Here is a 27,019-nt window from a genome sequence, read left to right on the forward strand (position 1 = left end):
GGCGAACGGGGCTCGAGCGCTGCCAGCTGCTCAAAAAGACCTTGTCACAGTCCCTTTAGAAGCTCGCGTTTCACTGTTCAAACCCCCGTGTCAGGTAATAGTTTCGCGGCATGTCACTGTAGGCGCAAAGCCAGGTTCTAATGAGCAAGAATAACTCGGTTTACACGTTGAGAAAGGTGTTCGCTGTTACTTGGCCTGACGAGTTTCCCTTTTGAGTTTTTTGTGTGGGGGGTGTTTAATAGGTTTGTTCAGCGTGGTACGGTGGGGTCATGGATTGGAATTACCGTAAGACTGAGACAACTGCGGTTTTTGTGTTTCATAGTCTTGTTCTTTGGTTGGTTTGAGGTTCAATTCCTGACCCCAAATCTGCTGTTGTTGAGTCATTTAGCAAAACACTGTATAGTCATTTTGCATATGTCCATGTTCTTTTGTAGTGCTTTTCGGATACATTATTTCCTCTAACCCAGAGGTGGTTGGTTCAGTTCTGGCAATGCATCATGTTGTTGTGTACATGGGCAAGACACTTTATTGGCTATGCTTGCTAAAATATGCCAGTATACTCCGTTTTCTTTGTTTTCTTGTAGAAGCAATTTCAACAAACTTAGACCAAACTTTGGTGGTTCTATCTCTGCCATTGCCAACACATACTGTTGATGTGTCCAGATGCTCAGAATTATATATTTTTAATTAAATGACCCTGAATAAACTGTTTCAGCCAATACTATGAATACATATAGTATATCAAACTTGCTAACACTGCAGTTTAGACCTCTACGGACATGTTCTGTGACTTCAAAATCGTCCTGCCCATGCCCTCTCTTAATATACCCCTTTACCTACCCCGAAGTTTCATTAAAATCAGCTTTCCAGAAAAAAAAAACTATAAACTTTAATGCCTCTTGAAGTTTGCTAAATGCCACGCTGCGTAAACCTGGCAGCTTTGGACAGAAGCTAACGCGCTAACAGTGGGAGCGAGGCTGATGAGAAACATTTGCGGGGGTAATTTTGGGCCTGGTTAGCCCCTGCGTTAGCTCCGTGATTGCCAGGGCCTGTTGTTTGGATAGTAAAACAGCAGCGGTGCTTTAGCTAAAGACATTGGGATCTGTCCAGGGACACACATGGAGGTAGTCAACAACAAACTCACAAACAGGCAGAGACAGACGGAGGGAGAGGGATAGTGGAAGATTACAAATTTACAAAACTCTGAAGTCTATAAAACAAGACTTGATTGATGAAGGGTCAATCTACAGTATCTATATATTGTAAATAATAAATGACCATGACAACTATAATTGTCACTACTTTAACTACAATATGACTACAACTACAGATTTTACAATGTGAAAACCAACATAAACCTGATGTATTCCAAAATGTATTCCAATCCTCTCTGGGGCCTTGTTGATAGACACGATCTTCCCATTTTATCAGATGAGACAGCAATGACGGGTGACAGGCTCAAGCTAACCAGACATTAGCTGAAAGACGATTCCCGCTTCATCTTACTCTGTGGATCTTGGAAAGTTCTCCCATCGGGGGCTAACCTTGTCGTCATCTCATCTCCTCCCTCTGTCTGGAGTCTGCGCTGATAGTCTCTGGAAAATGTTTCGAAGCTGAAGGTCACTTGATGGATAGGTAGATATTTGGACGAGTCCCCAACGATCTCTTATTGCACTGTGCGGTTTGTGCAATGATTGGGCGGTTTGGAGACTTTGGGCTTGAGAAATTGCTGCAACTTTGATTTTGAGTTCAGTATTTGGTTTATACTTTTGACATTTCTGAAAAATAATATTTTTGGATTGCATGAGAGTTACAACAGTCATCAGCTGAAGTCAGAGGAAGAACTAAAAATGAACCAGTTTGAGTTTTCTTTTCTAATTTTGGATCGTAGTAGTTGACTGAATTACTGACTGCTAAGTGCACCACTGGGCTTTGGGCTTTTTCTACTCAGTTCCATCTGCAAATGTTTTGTACTGTATTTGTTTTCATTCTTGAAAATATGTTTTTGATGGTGTACATCAAGTTTAGACATACTTTAGTCAAATTTAAGTGCACTGTTGATTGGTTTAGTTCTGATTTGACCTAGTTGATCTAGGCCTGGTGTAAGTTGGAAGGTTAAATATTTTAACATTGGTGTAAAAGGTTTGAGGTAATCACCTATTTGGCAATTCAATTTGTGTGTGTGTAAGCTGAAGGGGTAACACCCTGCAATTAATGAAGTCATCACTATTTTTGCATTGGGTTATCATGAAGTTGACTTTGAGATCCTTCGTAAGCAACAATTAATAATCAAGTTGCATCCATGCACTTTGAATGTGAACAAGTAATTTCTCGGCTATACAGTAATCCTCAATATGTTAAGGGGAGGAGTTGACTTAACTCTAAACGAGTACTGAATTTACTCGTACTTGATAACCTACCACATGCACAATGGCCTAATGCTTTGTAGCACTCACCAGACCGAGCTGAAGGTCTGGAGGTGGTCATGCAAACACAAAAATGTACGTAAATTCTACAATTTTTAAACTTTATTTCCAACCTTTGTTGCAGATGACAGTGAGCCAGTGGACGGCATGTACGAGGACACAGCGGCCGACCTGCCGGCTCTAGCGCCCGGTGGAGGAGGGGGCGGAGGTGGTACCGACAGCCCAGAAGAGGAGGCCGAGGATGGGGCACTGAACATGTCCCCACTGCCTTCCCCGACGCCGTCCCATCATCCCCATGCCAACAACAACAACAACCACACCAACCATCACCTGCTGTCCCAACACATCTACTCCCACATGCTTCACCACCACAGCAACAGCAGCAGCAATGACCAGGACTGCACAACGCCCAAGGAGGGGTCGCCCTACGAAGCGCCCGTCTACATTCCGGACGACATTCCCGTTCCCAATGAGCTGGAGCTGAGGGAGTCTTCAGTCCCCGGAGCCGGACTGGGAGTCTGGGCCAAGATCCGGATCGATGCCGGCGAGAGGTTTGGACTGCACAACGCGCTGCAACACGGAGCGAAAGACAGATCGTTCAGCTGGGAGGTAAGGATGACGTCAAAGTTTGCTAAACTCGGGATAGCGGTGAAGTAAAAGTTTTGTTCCTGGCTCCTTATGTTGGTGTATGTAAATGACACTTTTTCCCATTAATTCCAACAAAAAAGCTTAACATTCCAAACACACATTTTTGTTTTGTTTTTTGGAATCTGATGTTGGGCCTGATGCTGTGTCCCTCTTCAGGATTTTTCAACTTATTTTTAATACGTTTCTTGACATTCATGATTTTGAGCTGTTTAAAATTAGTAAGGCGTATTCCCTACATCCTATTAGTAAAAAGTGCTTCTAATTACAAAACAAGTCTAAAAATGTTGCTTGCTCCTCCTTATTATTTTGAGAATTCATATACTGTCAATATCTTACAAAACTGGATTCATATATAAAGAAATATAAATATTTGTATGATAGTGATTGAAAATAACATTTAATTTAATTTTTTAAAACTAATAAAATAATATTTATAAGTGTATAAGTATGACGATGTGAAGGTTGCCCCTTATCACCTGTTATTTTTACGGAAATGTGCAGGTAACGATAAATGCTAGAATATCAGTTTGATGACAGTTCCATTTGTATGACCATATTATTCTACACAGTGGTTACTTTTACTGCTGATAGGACAAAGGAAAAATATGTTCCTTATGCCTTAAATTGACTGGCCCTGTTTTTTCATAACTGTGTTATTTAACATACAATAGACATGGGTAAAATTATTAAAACCAAATTACTGCATAAGAAAGCAAAATTAACTTAAGGAAATCTGATTTGACCGAACCCGAGGACCAATTGTGGCCGCGCGTGTGTGTGTATATATATATATATATATATTAAAAAAATATGGATATTTAAGTCAAGGTCACCCCTTATCACCAGTTTTATTCGTGGAAATACGCAGATAAAGATGAATGGTAGAATACTATTTTGATGACACAATACCATTAGCATTACCATAATATTCTACATATGCATTGGCTATTTTTTATCATAATATTAAGAGTGATAATACCCATGAAGCAACATCGAGGCCATTCTTCTTCATCCAGCCGCGCCTGTCCAGTCTTCGGATGCCCATCCCATTTGCATGATGGGACCTCATCTCTGATTGCACGCCCACGCCATTTCACTCCCACATACAATCCTTATAGGCTCTTCCAGTCTCCCCTCTCCATGACTCTGGCAGATGGAAAAATCTCCCTGATTAGTGGAGGTATCAGCATTTCGGGGCGTTTTTTTTTTTCTTTCTCTTTTTTAGGGCCCGTCCGAGCGCGCTCATTTTTAGTCACGCCACCCGATATGGAAATGTAAGAAGCGTGGCGGCTGCATATTGGACTATTAATTTTCATTTGGACATGACGTTGCAGGATATTGAAGTTGCCTGAGTATAAGCTCATTAGGGGGGAAAAAGGGATCCATGATGTCTGAATTATTGCTCAGCCTAATCACGGATGAAATGTATAAGTCTGCTTTCTATTTAGGCTGTCATTGAGTTGTATCATGGTTAGCTGTAGGCAATCACGAGGTAGACAGGTACATAAGTGAAGGGATGATGTGCTTAAATTAGGAAGACAGCGACAAACATGTGTTGGATTAGGACATACAGTGGCACAGTATTGCATTCACCCACCAACCGGACCGCAGCCAGTTCAAAATTCAATTGCAGAGTGTTTTATTTTTCATTTTGTGCAACAAAATTACATAGATCAACAAATGTAGCAAAGGGGCCTCTACGCACCAACATGTTCCAATTCATCAGTACAGGCCAAGGTTGCTTGATTTTTGGATTGCTGGTGGTGCATTAAAAGTTCAAATTCATATGTTATTCTGTGAGTGTGCTCCCCTCTCCTTTGTCCAGACATAGAGATGTTGCTGTTTTAGCTAAATATGATGATTAAATACAGTTGGTTCTCCTCCAAATGTTATATTTTCATAACCCACGGCTCAGATAACATTGTTGAGGTCTGTGTCAGCACGAGGAGCAAGTTTGGTCAGCGGTATTTTTGCTTATATTTTGAGTTTTAAGAGTTGCTCTTGTGAGATAGCAACATATAACGTATGGTTGTAAATAAATCATTTACATTTCCAGATGCCAGTGTGGCCATGTTTTGTTAAAAATGCTGCTATTTACTTTGGTTATACAAGGTGTACAGTCATAAACAATTTGGAAATGATACATTTGTGCAGTTGAATTTCCAACTTGTCATCAAACTAACAATATATGTCAAATAAACAATAGACCTTTTGTTTTTATGCCACTTTCAGATGGATTTAGTGACAGCGCTATTATTATCACATCAGTCTTGGAGCTTAAGGCTAATCAACTGATTATCACAATGACATGATCACCGCTGATGCAGTGTCACAAAAATGAAACTATTGTTGTTTTCATTATCTTATTGTCATAAAGTTACAGTCCAATTATTCATTTGGTTAAGTTTTTGAGAGACATATAAGACTGTTAAAGTTAAAATAAAATCTATCAATCGACTCTATTTTTTATTAACTGTCAGTAAATCCCCAGTCTCTTACTGTTTCTGGTTAACAGTAGCCGTGATCAGAGCACCCGGCACGCGCTCCATGGCACTGGGCCAGGCTGAATGTTCCTTTGTGCAGTTCATATTATGGCTAGCGATTCGAGGTGCTAAGGGCGCCTCTCCAAAAGCAACACTTTTTTTTCTCCTGTAGCTCGCATAGTTTTTTTTTTCTCAGTTATGCTCCTCTCAGTGGTGTGAATATCTTGCACTGCAAGCCAGAAAAGTATAACATGTGCAGCGTGACAATTAGCTTGTCTTGTTTAGATTTTTTTTTCCCACACTTATGACAAAAAATCATAACTAGGAGGAAACAGAAACATGACCAAAAACGTTTTGAATTGAAGAGGTTTTGTTTTGTTTTTGCCTCTCATTCAAGAACTAGAATTTACTGTGGGAGGGATTTATTTTTATTCATTTAGGTTATTTGGGGGAGAGGGGTTTGATCAGGACAGAGCATGCGAACACACGAGACGTGCGTTTGAACACACCACGCTAGGTTAAAGCCATGGACTAAAACACATTTCCACCACCGTGCCGCCAGCAAGACTGTCTATAGCTCAATTGAGACTATTTTGAAGAAAAAAAGTTTACATAAGTGTGTATTTGACATTTCAATGACCTAGCTGTATGGGTGGTTAGCTTGATGCCTTGACTTTCCATCCTGGTGGCCACTAGGACAGTGGTTTTCAACTGTTATGGTTTCAGGACTCACTGTGATCCAAGGATGGCAAGTAACCCATGTGAAATACAGCATTTCCCAACAATTGATGCATTGAATGAGTCAATGAAGCTGAAATTATCATCAAAACAACCCTTTTGGGTCCCGACCCACCCGTTGAGAACCATTGCTCTAGGACACTCCAGGAAATAGTTTTAAGGGTTTCTGGTTGGTTTTCTCTGCTGATGGAATCATCTCCACGGTTATACATAAAAAAGCAATTGATCCTGGAACGTCACGGAGGCCACTGTAATGGAAAGTAAAGGTGCCAACTTGTTTTCTTTTTGCATAAAAAGTTACATAATGCACCTTTAAATGAGTTACCTGCAACTTAGACAAATGCAGTATACGTATATGTGACAATGACAGACAGGAGATAAATATGAGCAGCAAATGTCCTCTATAGAACTGCCGTTTTTTTCTCTTCTTCTTCTGCTCTTACTTGCACACTCCCCAGACACCGACATTGCATATTCATCACTCCAGTTGGTGGCCTTTGGGAGCAAGGAAAAACCTCCTTTAGCCTGGAGCCAAACATAGAAGCACATGCTAAAATACATGCGCACTCACACTTCCCGAAATAGGAGTCCGGAGCACATTGTTCCACTTTGGAGAGGTCCGCTTTGTGACCTGTGCCGCTGTTCAGACCACTCAGCACTTTTCTCAGGCCGGCCATCTCAAACTTTTATGAAAAACAGAGACGCAAGGCAGCAGCTGAGCAAGACATTTAGTAAGGGATAGGACAAAACTCTTCATGGTCTTTTATCCGTTTCTGCGGGCTTTCAGTCTTCCAGGAGTTCACCGTCATTGCAGAAATTGCCAGTGTTGTGAACTGGATTGGGTTGTTTTGCCTGGAGGACTTTTCGCTTCATCACAAAGACTTCTGCTGTTGTCAGTCTCCTTTTTTGTAGTAGAGGGATTCTATGATCCACTATCGACCAAAACATGGATCTGATGGAGTAGTGTTCTTTTCCCCATCAAGTTAGTAACATAAAAGTCAAAAGTTGCACATGGCTTCACAGCGCACATATAACAGGGTAATAGAATGGACGTGCTGACATAGGATAAAAAGGGATCATGCATTTTTAATGTGCTATTTAAAAAAAAAAAAAACTCACATTTTATTCTAAAATTATAGAAAACTATGGAATATATCCTTCATCAATCTGGTTGAACAACTTAATTTTCTATTGGTTTATTTGGTAGGGACAGTGCATGTTAATGAACACACTGCACCGGTTTGTAGTTATTGGCTAATTGTCCTACACTCGCACTCTCAAATACACTCTCATTCATCCTGGCGTATTGTACATGTATGATATATCCAGTGGTAGGGAAAATCTGTGTACCTGGAGGAAACCTACACAGACATGGGGAGAACATAGAAACGCCACACAGAAAGCCCCCGTGGGAATCGAACCCAGGACCTTCTCGCTGTGAAGCACAAGTGCTAACCTGTGCTGCGGTTAGCGCCCGTAGGTTAGCAATAAAACAAGTCTCTGCTTCTTTTATTGCTAACCTACCTCTAGGAGTCGGCACACTCCTGTTTGAGAAACACCGCTTTAGGCAAGCCAAGTCAACCCATCCACCTCTAAATGTGGATATCGTTATTTCCTTGCTACTGTCTGTGGCTGAAATCCTTCAACGTCAGACGCCAAAGCTGTCTTAAAAAAATCGATTTGCCATCTTCCTCTGTACAGTGCGAGATTGACTTTCTCTCAGACGGGGTTGTTTTGTCAAAGATATCCTGTCTGGTTTGGGACTCAGGGGCAGCCCACAGGGACCTCTCTTCTCCCTCAGACTCTTATCACACACAGTCATAACAATCAGCAGTTGATAGCTATCACCGAGGTCCCTTAAGAGTCCACTCATCTACTGCTCCCAGGCTTAAGACAAATAGACTGGGGGGGTGGGGGCTAAATGGAGAAAGATGTTCGAGGAACAGGGACGGAGAAAGTTGGATAACATGACAAGGAGCGGTCGAGCGAGGAACCGGGAAGAAGGAAGGGAGAGAGAAAGTCTGCGCTCTGCCAAAACAGTGGAGGCTATTATTAGAGCTAATGGGTGATGTCATATGAGATCCCATCGGTGTGAATATTCAACATTGCGGGCCAAAATATGCAATGTGTGAAAATGTGCACCTTGTGAGTCTGCAAATTAGATATCAGTTAAGACTGGAAAGGATAATAAGCAATGTTAGGCCTTGGGTAGCACGAGGATGGGATACCGTGTGGGAATACCAAGTTTGGGTGAGTGGTTGGTTGATGGAGGTGGTTCAAAGAGGTACAGAAAAGCTGCCACCCTTCTGTTAGTCGAACGAATTCAATCCATCTCCTTTACCACTCCACTTTGTGTTCATCACCTGTAGCTGCTTCATGCCAACTTGAAAATGTGACTCGTACTTACTGGAGAGCCAAATGTAAAAAAAACAGAACTTGTCGAGCCAGGGAAATGGGAGTACAAGTGAAAGTCCTCTGCCAAAACAAAAATAGCAACTTGAGCTTTGATTATACTTGTGTAATCGTATGCAGCTTGATGTACATTTGTCTTTTCTTGTAGGGCAAGGCACTCAAGGCAAGGCATGCTTATTTATACAGCGCATTTCCTACACAAGGCAACTCGGTGTCTTTCAGTGAGGGAAAAGTTGGTTGTTGCTCAAAAAGGTCGCACAGTGAGACAAGGACAAATATTAAAATTGAACTCAATGAGCTGCGACAGATATCAAGAAGTGTCTGATATTATGTATATTTTCAGCAGCGATGATCCCTGTCCAACGTGTCGTCAACAAAGTACAACACCAGCGACACCAGAGCCGAAAGTAACGACACCTCCAGAACCTGAAACTTGCAACGACAGATTCAATCTTCAAACCATCGCGCTGTGGAGACAAGAGTTGGCTCCCGATTTTATAAACTCAATGTCTTGAAATGTGACATCTTGCAGGTCACCACATCAGATAAAAGCTCTTCATAAAACATTTGAGTACTTTTTTTTTGCAGAATTTAAGATCAAAAGTAAATTCATGATGATAATAAAACAACGGGACACGCATCGCACATTCATAGCCAGCGACCTGTTCCTTCCCAATCATAGCCGCCAGTCCAAAGTCAACTTCCGTGAACGCTATTTGATAATCAACTCCATATTGTCATCACAGCCTATTATTACACTAGACCCGTTAATTCACAGTGATACACTCCATGTGCAGCGCCACTTTTCAATCTAAAACATTATAGCCGCCTCTGCTGCATTTTTGTGGGTTCTTTTACTGTGACTGGCAATGGGTCATTATGTGGCTCTGTAACTATGTGGTCTAGCAACAAAGCCCGGGGTTCTCAAGCTCTTATTGTGCTTTCTTTCAGCCGGCAATACCATGATGTTATATGACTTTGGAATGTCTGTTCGAATATTCCTTAAAGAGGCATAATAAGAAATTATAATATAAAATCAAGTGTACATGATTCTGAGGGTTAACCTTTCTTGGTGCAACCAGTATATTTCTTAGTGCTTTGCAATTGCATTTTTGCTAGAATGTTGAATGAGCCAAAAACAACAGCATTTTCACGGTTACCAAAGTTTCCACAGTCAGTTTTAAACTACAGGCCGTACAGAATGTTGTGATGTCATGTCTTGTCTAATTAAAGGAACCGTAGAATTGAGTTACTAGGAATGCGACTAAAACCCTGACAAACTGGGCACAGCACCTTTAAGCCAATGGGTATCAATAAAACATTTAGCATAACAAATCTCCTCTCAAAAGCTTCATCCAAAACTCTATTGTGAGCTATAGCCGGACGCGGGAGGCTCGACAGGAAGCCAACCATTGTCTGCCCTGGGGGGGGTCTGACTGAGGGAGCGGATGGGGGGGGGGGGGTGTTAACTCGGGCTCATTTTGGTGAGACGGACAGCTCAATCTGCGCTGCCCCCTTCGCTCCGGGCCACCGCCGCCATTCTCCTCTCCCCTCTGTCCCGTGCGCCTACACGGGACGGGCTGGGTTCATCCATTTAAAAACCATTACGCTCACCCCTTCAGCGCTACATGATAGAACGGCCGGGGCACCGCGTGCGGATAGGACGTCCCAAAAGAGATTCCGGACTTGGGGATCTGCTGTCAGAAAGGGGACTATAGGGCCATTATCTGCGGCGAGATTGGCCCGACTGGTCTATTGATACATCCTCCCCCCCCTCACACGATGGGCAGAGGTATTGTATTGTAGTGAATGGACTGTAGAGCAAGAGGGAAAAGGCCAAGGGCGCAGGTTTAGGAAGCTGTTTATGAAAGATCTACCAAGCACATCGATGGGAGATTTCGGCAATGGTGTTTTGGTATTGCCACAGTTGAGATTTTTGTCCCCTGCATTTGACCCATCTTCCAACCCCAACTACTGCCAATGGAGCTAAACAGTCTCAACCATAGAAATCATAGAAACATTTTGTCCTTTTCATTTTTGGTCCTTTCCAACCAAATAAACAACAGAATAAATAAACTCATCCCTGTGAAGAGCTGGGATGTAAAATGAAATGGATTAGTAATTAGTTTGGACGACAGCTAACCGTTTCAACTTTTGCTCCCTTGTTCAGTAACAATAATAACAATATATATTTGGCCTTTCATTTAACAAGGCCTTAACGCATTGTTAATCTTAAGATTGATCAGAAAAATCTTTGAAAAGAAAAACTTCTAAAGCCATTTTTGCCATCAATCATTTGAAACAGTGGCTCTATGGTAGGTAGTTAGCACATAGTGTCCAAGGGCCCATCTCCAGATCCCAAGCTCAGACTTGCGGCCTATGCCACCTTATTATTACACATTATTATTTGAGCGACATCGATATGAGATAAGTTTGGGGAATAATATCAATGTTGTGTGTAGGATTGGAGAATAGCTTGTATTTCTGAATTGTCATTTTGCTTGACACAACACCACAACAATCGTAAAACACAATCAATACGGTCAAGAACTGGGATGTTTGAAATGCTTTTGGAACGTTCGGGATGAGTTTAAACCACGGCTAAATGTTTAAAATGTGCTTCCCCTTTAATGGCTGGTAAGCAAAAGGTCAGGTCACAGAAAGGCTGCACGATACTGGTAGCGTATGCAATAGCACTTGTGACTTGATTGGTCTTGCAGTCCCATTTCACATGACCCATATTTTTCAAGTGCGGATTAACCAGAAAGCGAGCTCCAACATGGCGGCGCCACCTCCTCATGATCTCACGGACTCTCCCTTCTTCCCCTTTCATCCAGTGACCTGTGTCCAACTCTTCACACCTCTACCCTCCGTGAATCATGTCTTTTCAAAGCGCCGCACCTGTTTACTCTCTGCACTCTCTCCGATTGTACAGGCGACGGCGAACGTGCGGGACTCGGCCGGCGCAATGGTGGCTCGACGGTTGTTGTAATTCAGGTCTTTTGAGGTCATCCTGGGGGAACTTTTGCTTTTGTATTTGACCCATATTTCAAAGACGCTGGGATATACAAGCCGGAAGAGTCTAAGGTGGAGGGTTAGCGGAGTTTTAGGTTAGCCTTTTTCTCTATCATTGCAGTCCCTGTTGAATCACAGTTTCTTTGTTTCCCTGTCAAATGAGAGAGAGCAGTCTAGTTACAGAAAGAACTCTTCTGAAGGTCTTTTTTTGTTATTGTCCAATAATTGTTTCTCCAATCCGTATTTCTATCGAACACAGATGCAAATTTGTAAAGCATTAATCAAATCTTAAAATAGTTGTGCTCAGAATATTGTATGGGGCAATAGCTTAGCAGTGAATAATGGAAAAGTATCCGTTTATGTACACACGAACCACTAACTGACGACTGTGATATAAGGCTAAACTTAGACTTACTGTATTACTTTTGTATTTACATTTTTCCTTAAGACAAAGCAGTATTGTATCGTAGGACCTGTATCACGAAGTATTGTCTTGAAGTTAATGATAAATCCTATATTTGGAAAGAACTTAGTAACTTCTCTGCCACCATGTTTATTGTGGTATAGAGCAGTGGTTCCCATCCGTTTTTTGTCTCACGTAAATCGTTCATTTAAACTCTGAGTACCCCATACCTCGAGAATCGTGCCAATATTTCTTACAAGGTGGTCAACTCTAAATATATTTCGGCATTTAATGGAGTGTGGTGTTCAAAACTAAGTTAAAAATTAAGCTGAACATACTCTCAAATTCAAAACCTTGTACTGATGAACATGATTAAGGTTCACTTTCCTTTAAACATAATAGAAATACTACTAAGTTTTATCTTATCTGTGATAATTCCAAGTACCCCTGGTTGGGAAAAACTGGTATAGAGAACCAAGTGCCTCCCTCATTGGTTAATGAACCTATCATTTCCAACAGAGGTCATGGAGAAAACGGCGGGTCCTAGACAATTTTTGGACAACCCTGCCCAAACAGAATGACCAAATTCAAATCGGTTCAATCAAATATTATTTCAGAAATTCAAAATGCAAGAAATTTGGGGGTCAATTTTTGGTACGGGTACACCATGCCATCCAAAAGTCTTATTTGCCATTCTACTAAACCACTATTTTGCCATCCACATAACTTGTCAAATGGATAGCTTCGGGGCATCTTCGTCGTGATATAACAAGGACACTTCATATTTGATCTTGGATTTTAAGACATATTACTCCCAGATCAAGTCAACACCAAATGTCTGTTGAGTCCCGTGTCGTCCCCGGGCTGTTGTATTTTGACGGTTTGTAGCGCCGGGCTAGACCTTGGGATGACTTTGTTTTCTCTGCCTCAGAACTTCAATCTCATCGTCCTTCATTCTTTTCGGTGTTGACATTTGGCGGTGTGATTTTCCATATCAAGATCTTTCGTACATCGATGTGTGCTAAGAGGTGAAAAGCATGCTAGCTCGTCTGTTTGCGCTGGTGTTGACTTAGTGACTGGACAAAGATGGAGGCATGGTTGACAATGGCGCCACTTTATGATACTCCGTGGTTTTGCGCGTCTTCCTTCATCCGCTGTTGATTTCTCCATCGATGTAAAACATGCACAGTGGGCTAATCATCCAGCTGGGAACTCCTAATCATTAATCCATAGGTCAAGTCGTGCAAGGGTGTCTCGTGCACTGCAACCGACCACTCTGTTTAAACCCATTGGCAAATACAGAATTAGATAGTTATCCATTTTCAGTTATAAGTTGATTGTTTAAGTACATTTAGTGAATTTACTTTTTAAAGTGTGATATTAAAGGGCTATTTCAGGATTTTAGACATAGGGCCTCATTTCCTAGTTATCCAGAGTGTTGCTGATTTCTGGAGATTTTTTTTTTGTAATTCAAGCAGTTCTTATATTTGAAGAGTTTCGTGGTGCTAGGCTAGTGCAAGGTTAGCGCATTTCTACGATGTCAGCTAGCCTGCATTAAAAACAGTCTGTGAAATGTGCTAGCCTTGCACAAGCCTAGCGCCACGTAACTCTTCAAATATAAGAACTGCATGAATTACACAAAAAAATCTCAAAACTTACCAAAATCAATGTTTTTACCTGCCTAGTCTTGCCCTGAGTACAGTTTTTGAGGATATGTACCACACTACATTCCTAAAAAAGGCCCTGAAGTAAAAAGTTTTTGGTAGCAGAATGCAGATCGACTGTCAATGCCACTGGCTCACCACAAGGAAAAATGTTTGTCCCCATTTTTTTGCCAAACAAGTGGTGATATTTCTAGAGAAATAACTTAACTTTCATTTTAACCGAACCTCACGCTAAAACAGGTCCTCATGAGTATCATTTTCATGAAGTACTTTTACACTCTTACTCAATTTTAAGGATTACTACATTTTACTTACTAAAATCCTTTGAACGAAACGTCACTCTTGTTGGTGGACTAAATATTATTGGCCGCACTGACCACCTCAGCTCTTAGTCAGAGAAAGTATACCTATCCGTTGCCCCCGTCTTGTTGAAAACGTCCTGACCCGGCGCGCCCTGACACTTATCTGCCCGGCCGCCTATCACCCGCCTCCTCCGGTGTTTACTCTCCTTTGTGTTCGGCTGCAGAGGCGGCGGATGGCCAGGCACTTATACTCCGAGATATCCGACGGGCCGTTCAAGGTGCTCTTTCAAACTCCTCCGATCTGTTTGCCATTTCACAAAAAGCTTTTTTATCTCGACGCTTGGCCCGTAAGGCGACTGGTACCGGGCTGATAGGGCAGGAACTCCCCGGGACTGGCTGCAGACAATGGTCACAGAGTTTGAACAGAGAGCATGAGACTCCAGATAAGAACGTGTGTGTGTGTGTGTGCTTTTTAAAAGTGAAAATACAGTATGTTCTGACTGTTCCAATGGTGGGAATGGATGATCCAATGGTAGGATGAATCCAGCCAATGAGCTTAAACAGGTACTGGGATTGTGCCAGTAGGAGAGAAAATGCAGGGTAAACTTTTCTGAGGCTGTTTGCACTCTACAGGTATATGTCCGCCAATAAGCTGTTTTATTATAAATACATTTCTATAGATTCTAGATCTAACAGCACACTGCACATTTCCCAACATTGTACAATTTTGTAAAAGTTTATTTTTGGTCTCGAAATATCACATTATCTTATTTCCAGCAAAATCTAATCTCACTAAAATGGCTTATAATTGGCTACATCAACAAAACATGACCATTTTACAGCTCAAATTGCCTCCAGTACACAGCATTTAATCGTCTAATTGTCAGTCATCAAAAATAACAATTCAAAGGCGTATACAAATGAAATGAAATGAAATGAAATGTACAGTCCTAACATACCTTACATAGTCTTCTCTGGTGGACTTACACATAGTCAATAATGAGTCACTTATCCCAACATTAGCTCTGGTTAACTGGGGCCCCCGCAGTGTGGGTCCTAGTGACTGACGCTCTTCTCTTAAATGAGGCTATTATCATGTCTCTCAGTAATCAAATCACAGCCATGCTCTGATGAGCTTGGCCTTCAACGTGGAGGGTGCTTCTGACAAAAGCCAACCATCAAGTGCAATAGGCCAAAAATGGAAAATCTATGGTTAAAATGGTTGTAATTTTGAAATGTCATCTTATGTAATTTGACCATTGATTGACTGCAAATTATATTGAACAAAAGGCTGCAAATATATAAAACTAGATTCAATTTGATATTCAAGAATTTTGAATTTTGTAGATTACATTCACATTTAATAATTTAATACAGAAATAGTACCTTTTTTTCCCCCAAGGATTGGGGGACAGTTCAGGGTGAAGAGCAGGTGGAGACATTCAGCACATTATCGGAGCGAGGACTCCACCAGTGTCGACCCCTGGCTGTGGCCTGAAATATAATGTTTTATAACAACGAGAGTGGCGCAGTTGGTAGAGCAGGGTCGTCTCATGAAGATGGACACCGTCATTGTGTCCTTGGGCAAGACACTCTATCCACTTTGCCTCCAGTGTCTGCGTACATTGGTGTATGAATGAGAGAGTGAATGGGTGACTGGTTTCTTACTGTAAAGCGCTTTGGGCCTAATGAAGGTAGAAAATCACTATATGTACTATATGCCATTTACCATTTGTTGTATAAGAAAATTACATGTGACCAAAATTTCCTATGTTTAGAAATCAGTATTTTATCTTGTTTTGGGCTGCAGTTACAAATTGAAAACGTAAATCAATTGGACATAGACAAATCCTTGTGTGAAACAAAACGGCAGAGAAATGCATTGATCAAAAACAGCCTTTGAAGTTACAAGCTCATAGATCTAAATCTATTGAGGTGAGTTGACAATTAAAGATTGGTAATTTCAAGGTACAAGCTGCCATTTTTAGCTAAGGACATGCTTAAAAATCAATGACGCCATGATAAATGCAGTTTCAATGCAGAACTTCGTAGAAAGACTCCGGTGATGGTTCATGGAGTTTTTAAACTAGTTGTACAATGCCACAAATTTCAAATCAGTAGAAGAAGAAACAATCAACCCAAACAGCGTTACTCATTGAATGAAGCTTAACACTGTAGGGATGTTTTTAAAGGGATATAGGCCGAAAATCTTATCTACAGTCATATAAAGTGCAAAACAAATAACACAGACAAATGGATTTCATCAACCTTTTCAACCTTATCGTTCACAAGAGGCGACTGTTTCAAAGTTCTGACCAAACCTATAGCTCTAGATCCGTAGATGGATCGACTGCTTCAATGCGGTCGCCCAAAGGTCGCCACAGTTGTCGAAGGATCGGTCACTGGGAGGGGACAGACATTGAACTTTGAAACCTTCAAGGAACTATACCTTGTCGCACCGTCCCCACCTTTTTGCGGTCCCGTGTTTCGGAATCCCCCCTAAAATAATTACCAGATGTTGCTAACGAGCTACGAAGAAATGAAAAGGCATCCGAGCGCTGATCAAACCTGACGTTTAATTTGCTGCTCCGCTTCCACGTTATCAATTACCGCCTCCCATCGGGGGTGGGATAATTGACGACGTTATTTTGCGCGCGAGGCCCTGTCACTATCGCAGCTCCTTAAGGAAAAAAAAAAAAAAAAAAAAAAAGCCCCCATTGTAGCGCGTATCCAGGGGCAACCCGACAGCCAGCGACCATATGTTTGATATTAGACGGGGGCCTGTTCCACTGGAGTGCTCCGAAAGCTGGGAAAATTGGATCAAATTGGCTAATGGCATGTTTAAAACCTACATAAAATGGACGTGGATGGAAGATATTACGCGCGGGGGCTTGCGGTGTTTCGCTGGCTCGCGGCTGTTTGCGCTGCAGAGTAAACTTTGGGTTTCTTTTTTTTTTCTTCCGTCAAAGGCCAATAATGATGGCAGCGAAAACCGCGCGCTGTTGGTCAATAACCGTTATTAGAAACCGCAAAGTTTGATATCCCTTTCATTACGGCGAGGGGGGGTGAGTGTGGTGCCAAAGTGGTGCCTTTCATTAGAAGATAATTTATTTAACCAACGGTATTTTAAGTAGGTGCATGTGCGAGGCTTGGGCGTCGTATGTAAAGTGCGGAGCGGTTTCGTCATGGGAGTCTACGGGCCTTTTTTCGCAGCCTCTTTGCGGTTGAGTGCGATGCCAGCGGTGCCAAACGTGCATTGTCAAATAAAAAGATTAGTTAAAGCAAGGGAAAGAGGAGAAAACCATGTACTGTAGCTATGGGAACCTAACCTTTTGCCTTTAACTGCACCAGGGTTTTTTCCCCCTTCTCTACATGTCAGACTTTTTTTGAGATTTTTAACCATGTTTTCACCTTCCCTTCACTTTTTGTTTCTTTTTTTTTATATAGGTGATACATATTACACAGACATAAAGTAATGGACATATAAGACATAAATAATTACATAAGTGAGCAGGGCACAAAACACAATAGAAGAGACAAGTGGAGTACATATGGGGAAGGAGGATTGCGTGATTGGATGAATGAGTAAAACTAACAGAGGAGTGTGATCATGTGTTGTCATTGACACCATGAAACCGCTCTTTTCTCTACTTCCTCCTACTTTTTCAAAACTTAAAAAAAAAATGTTAAAATTGCTTATTTTCCTCCCTCTACATGTTCCAGCCATGTCCTAATGTGTAGAATGAGCCCAGATCTGTTCAACACAACTGCCTCTAAAATCCTGCACTGTGTTAATTCGGGTCTGAAGTGCCGTCATGCACGACCTTAACGTAGAAGCTGCAGTTACGCGTAAGACCTGAGGTGGCAGTAGTGAGTATAAAAATGACAAACTTGCATCTAGTCTCTTTGAAAAGAGTGAGAAGGCGGGTGGGTTAGTGGATGCCCCTGGTGGTAGGCCTAGGGCAGCCGAGGAATGCCAGGTGGGGCCCAAGACCCACAGCCTAAGCAGGCCGGGCGCGCCGAGGGTTAACCGAGAGAGGGAGGAAACAAACAAACAAGCAAACAAATAACACAACAACGGGGAAAAAGATCAGCAGAGGTTAAATAATAATAGTCGCAATGACAACCATCCCTTCACTTCTCTGTCTCTGCTGGATTGGACTGCGACAACTTGAACTAAAGCAGAGTGGTGTCCCATTCAAACACTCTCAAACACCCCATTAGTGTTTAAAGGCGTCCACTGGTATCTCCCCGCCACAGTGAATAAAAAGTACGATGCAAAGGTTCCTTCTGATTTTGATACATCGGTCGTTATTTGATAGACTTACCTGACAATTATGCTTGTGTTACTCCATTTGTATCTGGAACAGCGGCCCATGGCTCCTGCTGCAGCCCTGTTAAAGCCTCTTAGGCCTGGAATAGCACAATCGTGAGTCTGTTATTAATGAATTATTTTATTCTGACGACCCAAAAGCACCGCAGCCCACCGGGAAACGTCCCCACTCTACCGATTACCCAGCACACCTTTGGTGGAGGGCCATAGAGTCAGTGGTCAACAAGTGAAACTTGAAACTTTTATAGCAGAGATTTGAACCACATAACCATACCTTTATTTAGGCCTGGAACACTAATGCCAGCTCTGCTTTACACTAAAATGTCAGATATCCAGGTTATAATCGTGTAGAATTATTGAACTTGCGGTAAAAAAAAGTACCACTTCTGGAGGTGTAAACTTACTCAGCAAAAAGCCTCGGGCATGGTAGAGGTTGGTGGTTGGGGCCTACTGCCATTGTGTCCTTTGGCAAGAAACTTCACCCACCTTGCCTCCATTGTCTGTGTGCATCGGTGTATGACTGAGAGTGTGAATGGGTGAGTGGTTCCTTGTTATAAAGCGCTTTGACCATTTAGGTTTTACCATGCTGCACTCAAACTGCCTTCATCACGGTGCTGTGGCCTTGTCAGCATCCCATTATCTAAGAGTGGTGTATGTTTCTTTAATTGACAATAATTTAAGTTATAAAAAAGTATCAATGCTGAGGCTGCCCAAAAGCAGGTTCTATAAGCCACAGTTATGTCCGGTATGTCCACTCTTAATACGTATAAATATAATATAAGAACCTGTCGGGAACATCTGTTAATTATTTCATGAATAAATCTCGGGTGTGCACAGAGACAGGAGATGGTGCGAGGAAGTACAAGGGCTAAAGTCATCCATCTTTGAAGAGAGAGGGGAGCTTTCCAAATATTGTCCCTGGGATTAGGAGTGTTATTACTTGGTCATTGGTTGCAGACCTCAGCCCCTCCACTCAGGGCTATCTCAATGGGAGCTCTTGTCCTAGCGTCTTTGCACCCCCACCGGCTCGGCACGCATCTCCTCCACAATGTCCATCTTTATTGCGCGAGGTTTCTTCCCGTCTTGGAGTAATAATTTGAACCATTTGGACTGTCATTCGTCTTTTGACTACTCCAAGTCAGTGGTGGGCCGAGAAGGAGTAGGTTCTACTTCTTGAAATAAGATCTGGTCATCGCATGAGAAATTAAATAATGAAAAATGGATTAAAGGGGAAAAGGTTGATTCTTTTTTTTTTCTTGTTTCAAGTATGACAATACAGTTAAACAAAAAAATTATAATAATATAGGGCTGTGCAATGAATTATTGTTATTCATTCATTGTGATGATTTAAACCCGATTATTTAAATTTCTATAGTAACTATTGTATATATTTACACACAAGTGAACAAACCTTGGCATTTTGTTCAGTACTTTTGAAGAATTTGGGGTTTTATTGATTTCCAAGAATGCATTGTTCCATATGAACATCAAATGTATTTTTTTAATTGTTCAAAAGCATGCAACATAATCGTTTGTGTAATAACGTCATTCATAATTATTATTTATTTCAAATAGGAGTACACTAATACATTAGTGACAACATTATTTGAACTAAAAGCTCACGTTTATATAGTCTAAACATTAAGAAATAATTAATTACTAACCATAGCAAAGTTGAATATTATAGTTTAAAGAATATTTACTGTTTTATTAGACAATTGTCTTAAAAAATTTGTTGACAAAGTAAAGTCCCTCATGTTTTGGATTCTAAAAAGCTCCATTTGGCGGCCGGACGTCGGGGTAATGTAGACAATGGTAATCTTTTTTGCCATATTCTGACATTTACTAAAAGAATGTTTCTGGAGCTGATGACATTCATTCAACATTAAAAATGACAAGTGCATTCTTCCGAAAAGGTCCTTTTGACAGAGAAACAGCATCATTATTGCCTGATTGAAATCCTGTTTTTTTTTCACAATACTGCCTCCTGATCTGTGTGGTAGTGGTAAGGCACCCAAAGCTCCTGGCAGGTCATCCCTCAATAATATTAAAGAATGCATTGAATGCAAAGACAGCTTCCTCAATTATTACTAAGTCAAGTTTGACCCTGGCTGTCAGAAAGTGCTAATGTGTGTGGGACCGAAAGAATTAATAAAGAGTGTATCTTTTAACATAAAACCCTAATCTTTTAGGACTTAGCGTTTTTTTTGCAACACCAGCAGGCTATTCAGGCCTAATAACTGTGTTCCTGTGGCTGCTGCGATTACCACTTTCCACATTAAAACACCCAACATGGACGAAAAAGAAAAAGTTGATGCTGCTTTGCTCAAACCAATAAAGTCATAAGAGGCGACTCCACTCAGTGACTCTGCAGATCTTCAGCTGCTCTTTATCAGAAGTACTAACAATTGGGTTTTTGAGCTTGTTTAAAGTTGAGTGGAGAAAGTGGGCAACCTTGACGACGTCCCAATACTTCGGGCAAATGAGCATTTATCGCAAGATTTTAGATTTAGATTTTACACTTTTTTGGCATCACAGCCTAAAACAAAAATGTGTGGCAACTTTCAAAGATAACTTGTAAAAACAGTATAAGTCATGGTTTCCTTATTTACTTTCATTGTGTCCATATTTTGTCATTGAATATCTTAGAACGTACGTGAAACCAGACATTAATTTTACCCCACAGGTGATATTAATTGTATTTTTCAACATTTATTATAAGATCCTGTTGCCATGACTCACACCTGCGGCCTTACTTCACACCTAAAAGATCTAGTATTTCACTCCAAAGTCAAACATTGGGAGAAGGTTTTCGGAGTCAAGAGCAGGACCTTCGTATGTTGATCTTTTCTGCGTTCGGACATTTAGAAAAACAAAATGAAGTGAGAGGCTGCATGACGACACCAGATCCACAAAACACCACGCAACTGTCAATGTGTCAGGCACTCGGCCTGTCTTTACTTTGGCAAAGGCCTCGAAAACGCATGACTGGCTTTTACGCATTTTCTCCAGCGCCGTCACGAAAACAAGACCATGACCGCAAGACATAACAAGGAGAGGCCTCGCTGTCCAGATTCATATTGAGACTACAATATATTAGCAGTTTGGGGCACTAATTCAATACCATGTTCCCAATAAAGTGAAGTTTGGGCGAATAATCAAATGGAATGTCTTGATTTAGAAGCATGTCCAAATTCTCACACTATTTTTTTTAACTTTATTGTCAGAAACATAGTCTACCAAAAGTTAAATTTAGCGATTTAAAGGGCACATATTATGGAAAATTTACTTATTGAGGTTTTAACCATTTTATAATGAACACACACACATTTCCATGAAACTCCATGATGTTTTAAAGTCCAGACACGTTCATCAAACTTGTTCCGTGGCCAAACTTTCATCTTTGTGTAGATTCGCGTACATGTCGGTTGCTAACAGTTTCCAAAGTTTCACTTTTGCACAGCCACTTTGGTAATCAGTGCTAAATAGGAAAAAGTGCACCCTCTGCTGGCATTTTGTAGAACTGCATATCAATGTTTGTATGTGAGTATTTTCTAAACTACGGTATCAAGGATGAGTTGAGCAGAGTAGTTGGAAAAGCGTGACTTAAACTTCATTTAGTATATTTAACAGTGGTCACTTTCTGATCTGTTTTTATCTGCTCGTGATGAAACCTGCCACTTTGTCACTCAGTGGCATTAGGTCTGAATGGCACTCTCGTCTCACAGCAAGAGCATCCCAGGTTCAGTTCCCTGACAAGTTTGGGGCTGTCTGGGAGTTTGCATGTCCTGTTTGTGTCTGGGTGGACTTCCTCCGGGTGCTCTGGTTTCTTCCATCAACATGGAACATGCATAATATAGGCCAATTCTCCAGCTTTAGCTTGGTACTCCTGCTCCTGAAAGGTTTTACCTGACGGATGAGTCGCATGTAGAAGAGAAATTTGTAGCAATTTGATAAATATACTCACAAGGCCATTATTTGCAACATTTTGTCTACGTTAAATCTGCACCTCCTTTATGTGGTCTTCTTGATTCATTGATTTTTGGCCTGTTTTCTCTCTTCCCTCTTCCCCCCCTTCTCCTCTCCCCTCTTTGGTAGCAGGCCTCCCGGGTCCCAGTGCTCCTAATTCGGCCTTATCAGTGGAGTAATTTAGCAGGCGCAGCTTGGGTTTCTGTCGCGCGGCGAGTGGCCCCATTGTCCGGCCCCGCTGTTGGTCAGATAAAGCAGCAGATTGAACAAAGTCCGCGCTGACCTCTGCAAACTCCCAAATCTCGCTCCCCCGCGGTCCTACAACCGAGCCCACTCCGTCTTTATGAGTCTTGCTAGGAAAGCAAAATGCAATGTCTTCACAAGGCCTTAAAAAATGTGTCATGTTGGATCCTCTGCTTCAAAAGATTTGTCAAAGCAGCTTTGCCCATCCCATTGCCATTAATCCCTTTCTCAAACAGCGTTCAACCAAAAAAAGTTGGATCCAAACTATTAGTTGTGACTCACTTACCCACATCGTTCCTCACATCCCCATTCTTCATGAGCGAATAATACACATTTTTTTCCGACGGCGTCTCTGCCTAACAACAGTGTACAGAGTTCTTGCAGGTTTGTGATTGCTGAACAGTTTATAATGAGGACAGTATGCACTAGTTCCAGTCTTGATCTGTCGATCTTTTGCTAAGCTTAATCCTTTCATCGCAGGGGAAAAACACTCGCCTTAGCGTCACTACAGCCACACGAGTTGTTCTCGTTATTAAAACAGCTGTGCATTGAAGGGTAGCAAGAGGAAGGACGTGGGAGGAGCTTAGAGTAAGTTTACTTGAACAATCAGGAAGTGAAACGAACAGATGTGTTGTTTCAGTTTATTCCAATAAATATTTTCGAACCAGCAAAGTGTAAGATGGTGAAAAAGACGTGTTTGACATTATCACCTAATACCCACAGAAATTGTAATATGTCCTCTTTAAAGCTAGAGGCCGTAAGCGCAACTGCAGGTGTCGTAGCAAGTTGCAATTTTTTTACTTATTAATTGGAGAGTAAATACTACGCTGACAGAAAAGGCGAAGGGAGAGAGGGATTATGTACATCCAATTATACAATGGAAATAACTTTTTTCACTCAAACTTTGCTGTAAATACTGTTTAAAGTGACGCAAGCCCGCAGTTAGCTTTGCCCGTTAGCCTGTTAGCTTCTTCTTCATGATTCTATTAGTGTGTATTGGTTGCTTGGTGGCAGTCAAGTTGCAAGCATGGTTTTCTGGCCAGAGACACCAGGGGGAGATGAAAGACCCTCCAATCATCCCATCAATACTTGTATTACCCCCATAGGGACTACGAAAATGATTTATTAAGGTAAACAAGTTACTTAGTACTGCTTTAATAGAAATGTTTACGTTATATTGCAGAATAGATCACTAAAACAGCCACATTTTGAGGTTGATTTGACTGGGGTTCAAAAGCCTTGTGACGTACACTCCAGAACAGCAGGGGGCGCTGTGCATATGTACCTGCCATACTATTTCTGACTCACATCAAGGACGAGTTTTTGTCCCCATTGTGTTGCCATATTGCGGTCAATTTTGGCATGTTGTTTATGTTTTGGAAGTTCTTATTCAACAACGATTATTTGTACTTTTTTTTTTTTTTACATTGAACTAAGTAATACTCCAGTACTTGCACTTATGTAAGACAATTTAAAATTTGACGAGAATCTCTCCTTTGACTCAAGCACCTCTGAAAATGGACGTAACTAGTAACAAACTTGATGCAACCCAAGAATCTCCCCTCAGTCGACGAAATCCTGGAAGCTCCCCTGCAATATGAGGCATTTACACAGAGCCTCGTGTATGTCATGGTCATGTGGTCCGTCATGTCTGAGTGGGCCTGTACTTAAAATGGCACTTTCCTTTAAGTGGGAAGAAGAGGGGGGAAAATGTGCACTGCAAGCTAAGCCTTCAAGTGGGCTCTTTTCTGTCTCATCCTTGTTGTTAGAGAATGGATTTATTTTTAGATTCTTCAGATTTTACTCTTCTCTAATCTAAGTTTGGCCGCAGCATTAGGTGTGTTTCCACAGGGGGGGACCTCACAAAAAAAAAAAAAAAAAAAAACACCCAATGACTCTTATCTTGTCTCCACTGTTACCTATCAAGTCCATTCACGGCTTGGCGCAGAGCCCAAGCGCAGTCTGTCGAGAAACGCTGCTTTGACAGGCTGAATCGACTGGAGAGGCCAGGGTTTAAGCCAAGTGGGTGAACAGGGCGGGGACTGGCGGGTCCAGGGCAGATTTTTTTTCTTCTTCTTCTTTTTTTTTGGTAGGGGGCTCGGGGGGTTGTTAGATGAAGTGTTCTTTCCATTGTGAACCGCTGTCCCCTGTCTCCAAAGCTACTTGACTAACTCCCCAAAGCAGCAAATCCTCTGACAGCCGGGCAGGGACCTCATCAAAAGGGTTTGGAGTCAGGACACGGTGAGGGGTGGAGGGGCGGTGAGCGGTGGGACGATATATACGTTTTGGCAAAGATGCACCGAAGATAATTAAGAACTTTTCTCTGCTTAAGCAATTGGCCAAAGCTTATCGTTTGGATTGCAAGAGCGAGCAGAAGACTCTGAGGAAAGAGGTGAAATGCTCTCAACTCAGTCAACCCTGTCAGGTCTACGATATTTGAAAACCTCTACTAGGATGGAACTTGGACCGAAGAGGTGTTTAACGGTACCCAGCACTATTCTTGGATGATTTACTTATTGTAAAAATGAGTTGTTTGCTTTTAACGCCATGACGACTGTGAAACCATAACAAAGTGAGCGGAGAATTGGGAACCTTTCGCAAACCATTAATTGTGCAGTTGTAGATCACACTTTTGATGGAATTGTTGCCGAGATTTTCAAATATCGTCGACTGGTCTGGGTTGGTTGCGCTCTTGTCGTTAAAAGGTCACTCAACTTTCTGTTCTTTTCTAGTATGACATTCTCACCACAAGCTCGAGAAGCTTCCTCCGAAACGTCCTTTACTACAACAATGGATAATTCCTGGACGACTGAGAGCCTTCGCCAAAAATCACTGGGAGAAAATATACACAAATATACAACATTCATCCTATGTAGCGCTACGCATTCCCACCCCCCTACGCCGATGCTGCAACACCCAGCAGCATCGGCGTAACTTTATCTGACCATTTGTAGTTTGACATAAAGAATTAGCTGTGTCCATCCTCTCCTCCCCTCCCTCTCTATCCACCCCCCACCCTCTCGCCACTTCCCACCTCCCACCCGTCGAAAACAGCCACCTGCTTGAGAGCCAGCACCGGGGTTCCCAGGGAGATGAGCGGCGCGGTGAAGAAGGCCCACGAGGGATTAACTTTTCACATGGCTCGGAGTCCTCTTCTCAAAAGACCTGACAACCCCAGACGGCTTGATTAAAAAAAAAAAAAAAAAGAAAAGAAAAGAGAGAGTGAGTGAGCAGAGGAGGGGGTGGGGGGTGCTTCACATGATGGCCCAGAGAGGAGAGAGAGAGAGAGGGATTTTGGATATTGGGTGTCTTTTTTTCCTTCTTTCTCCTCTTTCCATCCCAAGCCCCCATGTCCCGGTTGAGAATGAGCAAATTGTTCGCCCTGTTCTCCCTCGGCTGTGGCCTCTGGATGTGGGTGGGCACTGCTGGAGGAGACTGGAGTTGACTCCGCGCAGAGATGGTGAACGGGGCTGTTATTATTTTTTATGGTAAACACCTTAAAAGTCAAGGTAAAGGTAAAGCTGCGTAAAGACATAAGGAAGGAAACATGTCCTGTTTGCCAGAAGCCACATGGCGGCTTCTGGCAAACAGCAAACAGGACTTCTTATAGCTTTCTCTGCCATTAAGGCCAGATTTGTACAGTGTACGACTAATAGTTGTTCTTTGGACAGTTTCCCCCACCTGAGCTATAGCTCTCTGCAGTTCATCCAGGGTCATCACAGACTTCTCGGTAACAACTCTGGTCAGTGCTGTCCTTGTTCAGTCAGTACGTTTAGGAGGACGGCCGGGTCTTGGTAGGTTTGCAGTGATGCCAGACTCTTTCCATTCCTGGACGATGTATTTAACTGTACACTGAGCGATGTTTAAAGCTTTGAAAATCTTTTTATAACCTAACCCAGCTTTGAGACCATCACCAAGCAACTGTATTTGAACTGACATTAGCTTACACACGGGTAGACTCTATTTTGTCATTGGGTCAACATGTGATCATTCAGAAACCATCAGGCAACTTCTGAAGACCATTGGTTGCACGAAAAGGAAAGAGGGCCTATACTTTTACACATTACACTTTTCAGTTTTTTATTTACAAAAAGAATTCAGAATCATGAATTAATTTCATTTCACTTCACGATTGTGTGTCACTCTGTGTGTGTCTTTCACATAAAATTTCAATTACATATATTAATGTTTATGGTCCATAGCGTGGCAAAATGTCAAAAAAGTAAATGGGGGCCCATGCTTGTGTAACCCAGCAGGGCTGCCAACCTGCGCTACCGTCCCCTCCGACTACCTCCAACCACCCAAACACTACAAATATCGGCACGGTGGCTGAGCGGTTAGCGCTTTCCCTTCACAGCAGGAAGGTCCCGGGTTTGATTCCCG

General features: G+C 41.9%; 1 protein-coding gene across 7 annotated transcripts in view; it reads left to right on the forward strand.

Moving 5' to 3' along the window:
* prdm16 (PR domain containing 16) overlaps positions 1–27,019 on the forward strand; it is a 354,719-nt gene that overhangs the window by 114,651 nt on the left and 213,049 nt on the right. For all 7 annotated transcript variants that reach the window (XM_079557974.1, XM_079557981.1, XM_079557976.1 and 4 more), the window contains exon 2: positions 2,551–3,035. In XM_079557974.1, the coding sequence (XP_079414100.1) occupies positions 2,551–3,035 (485 nt within the window). The remainder of the gene's footprint in view (positions 1–2,550; positions 3,036–27,019) is intronic.

The sequence above is a fragment of the Gobius niger genome, assembly GCF_951799975.1.
Source record: "Gobius niger genome assembly, chromosome: 6".
Taxonomy (NCBI): domain Eukaryota; kingdom Metazoa; phylum Chordata; class Actinopteri; order Gobiiformes; family Gobiidae; genus Gobius; species Gobius niger.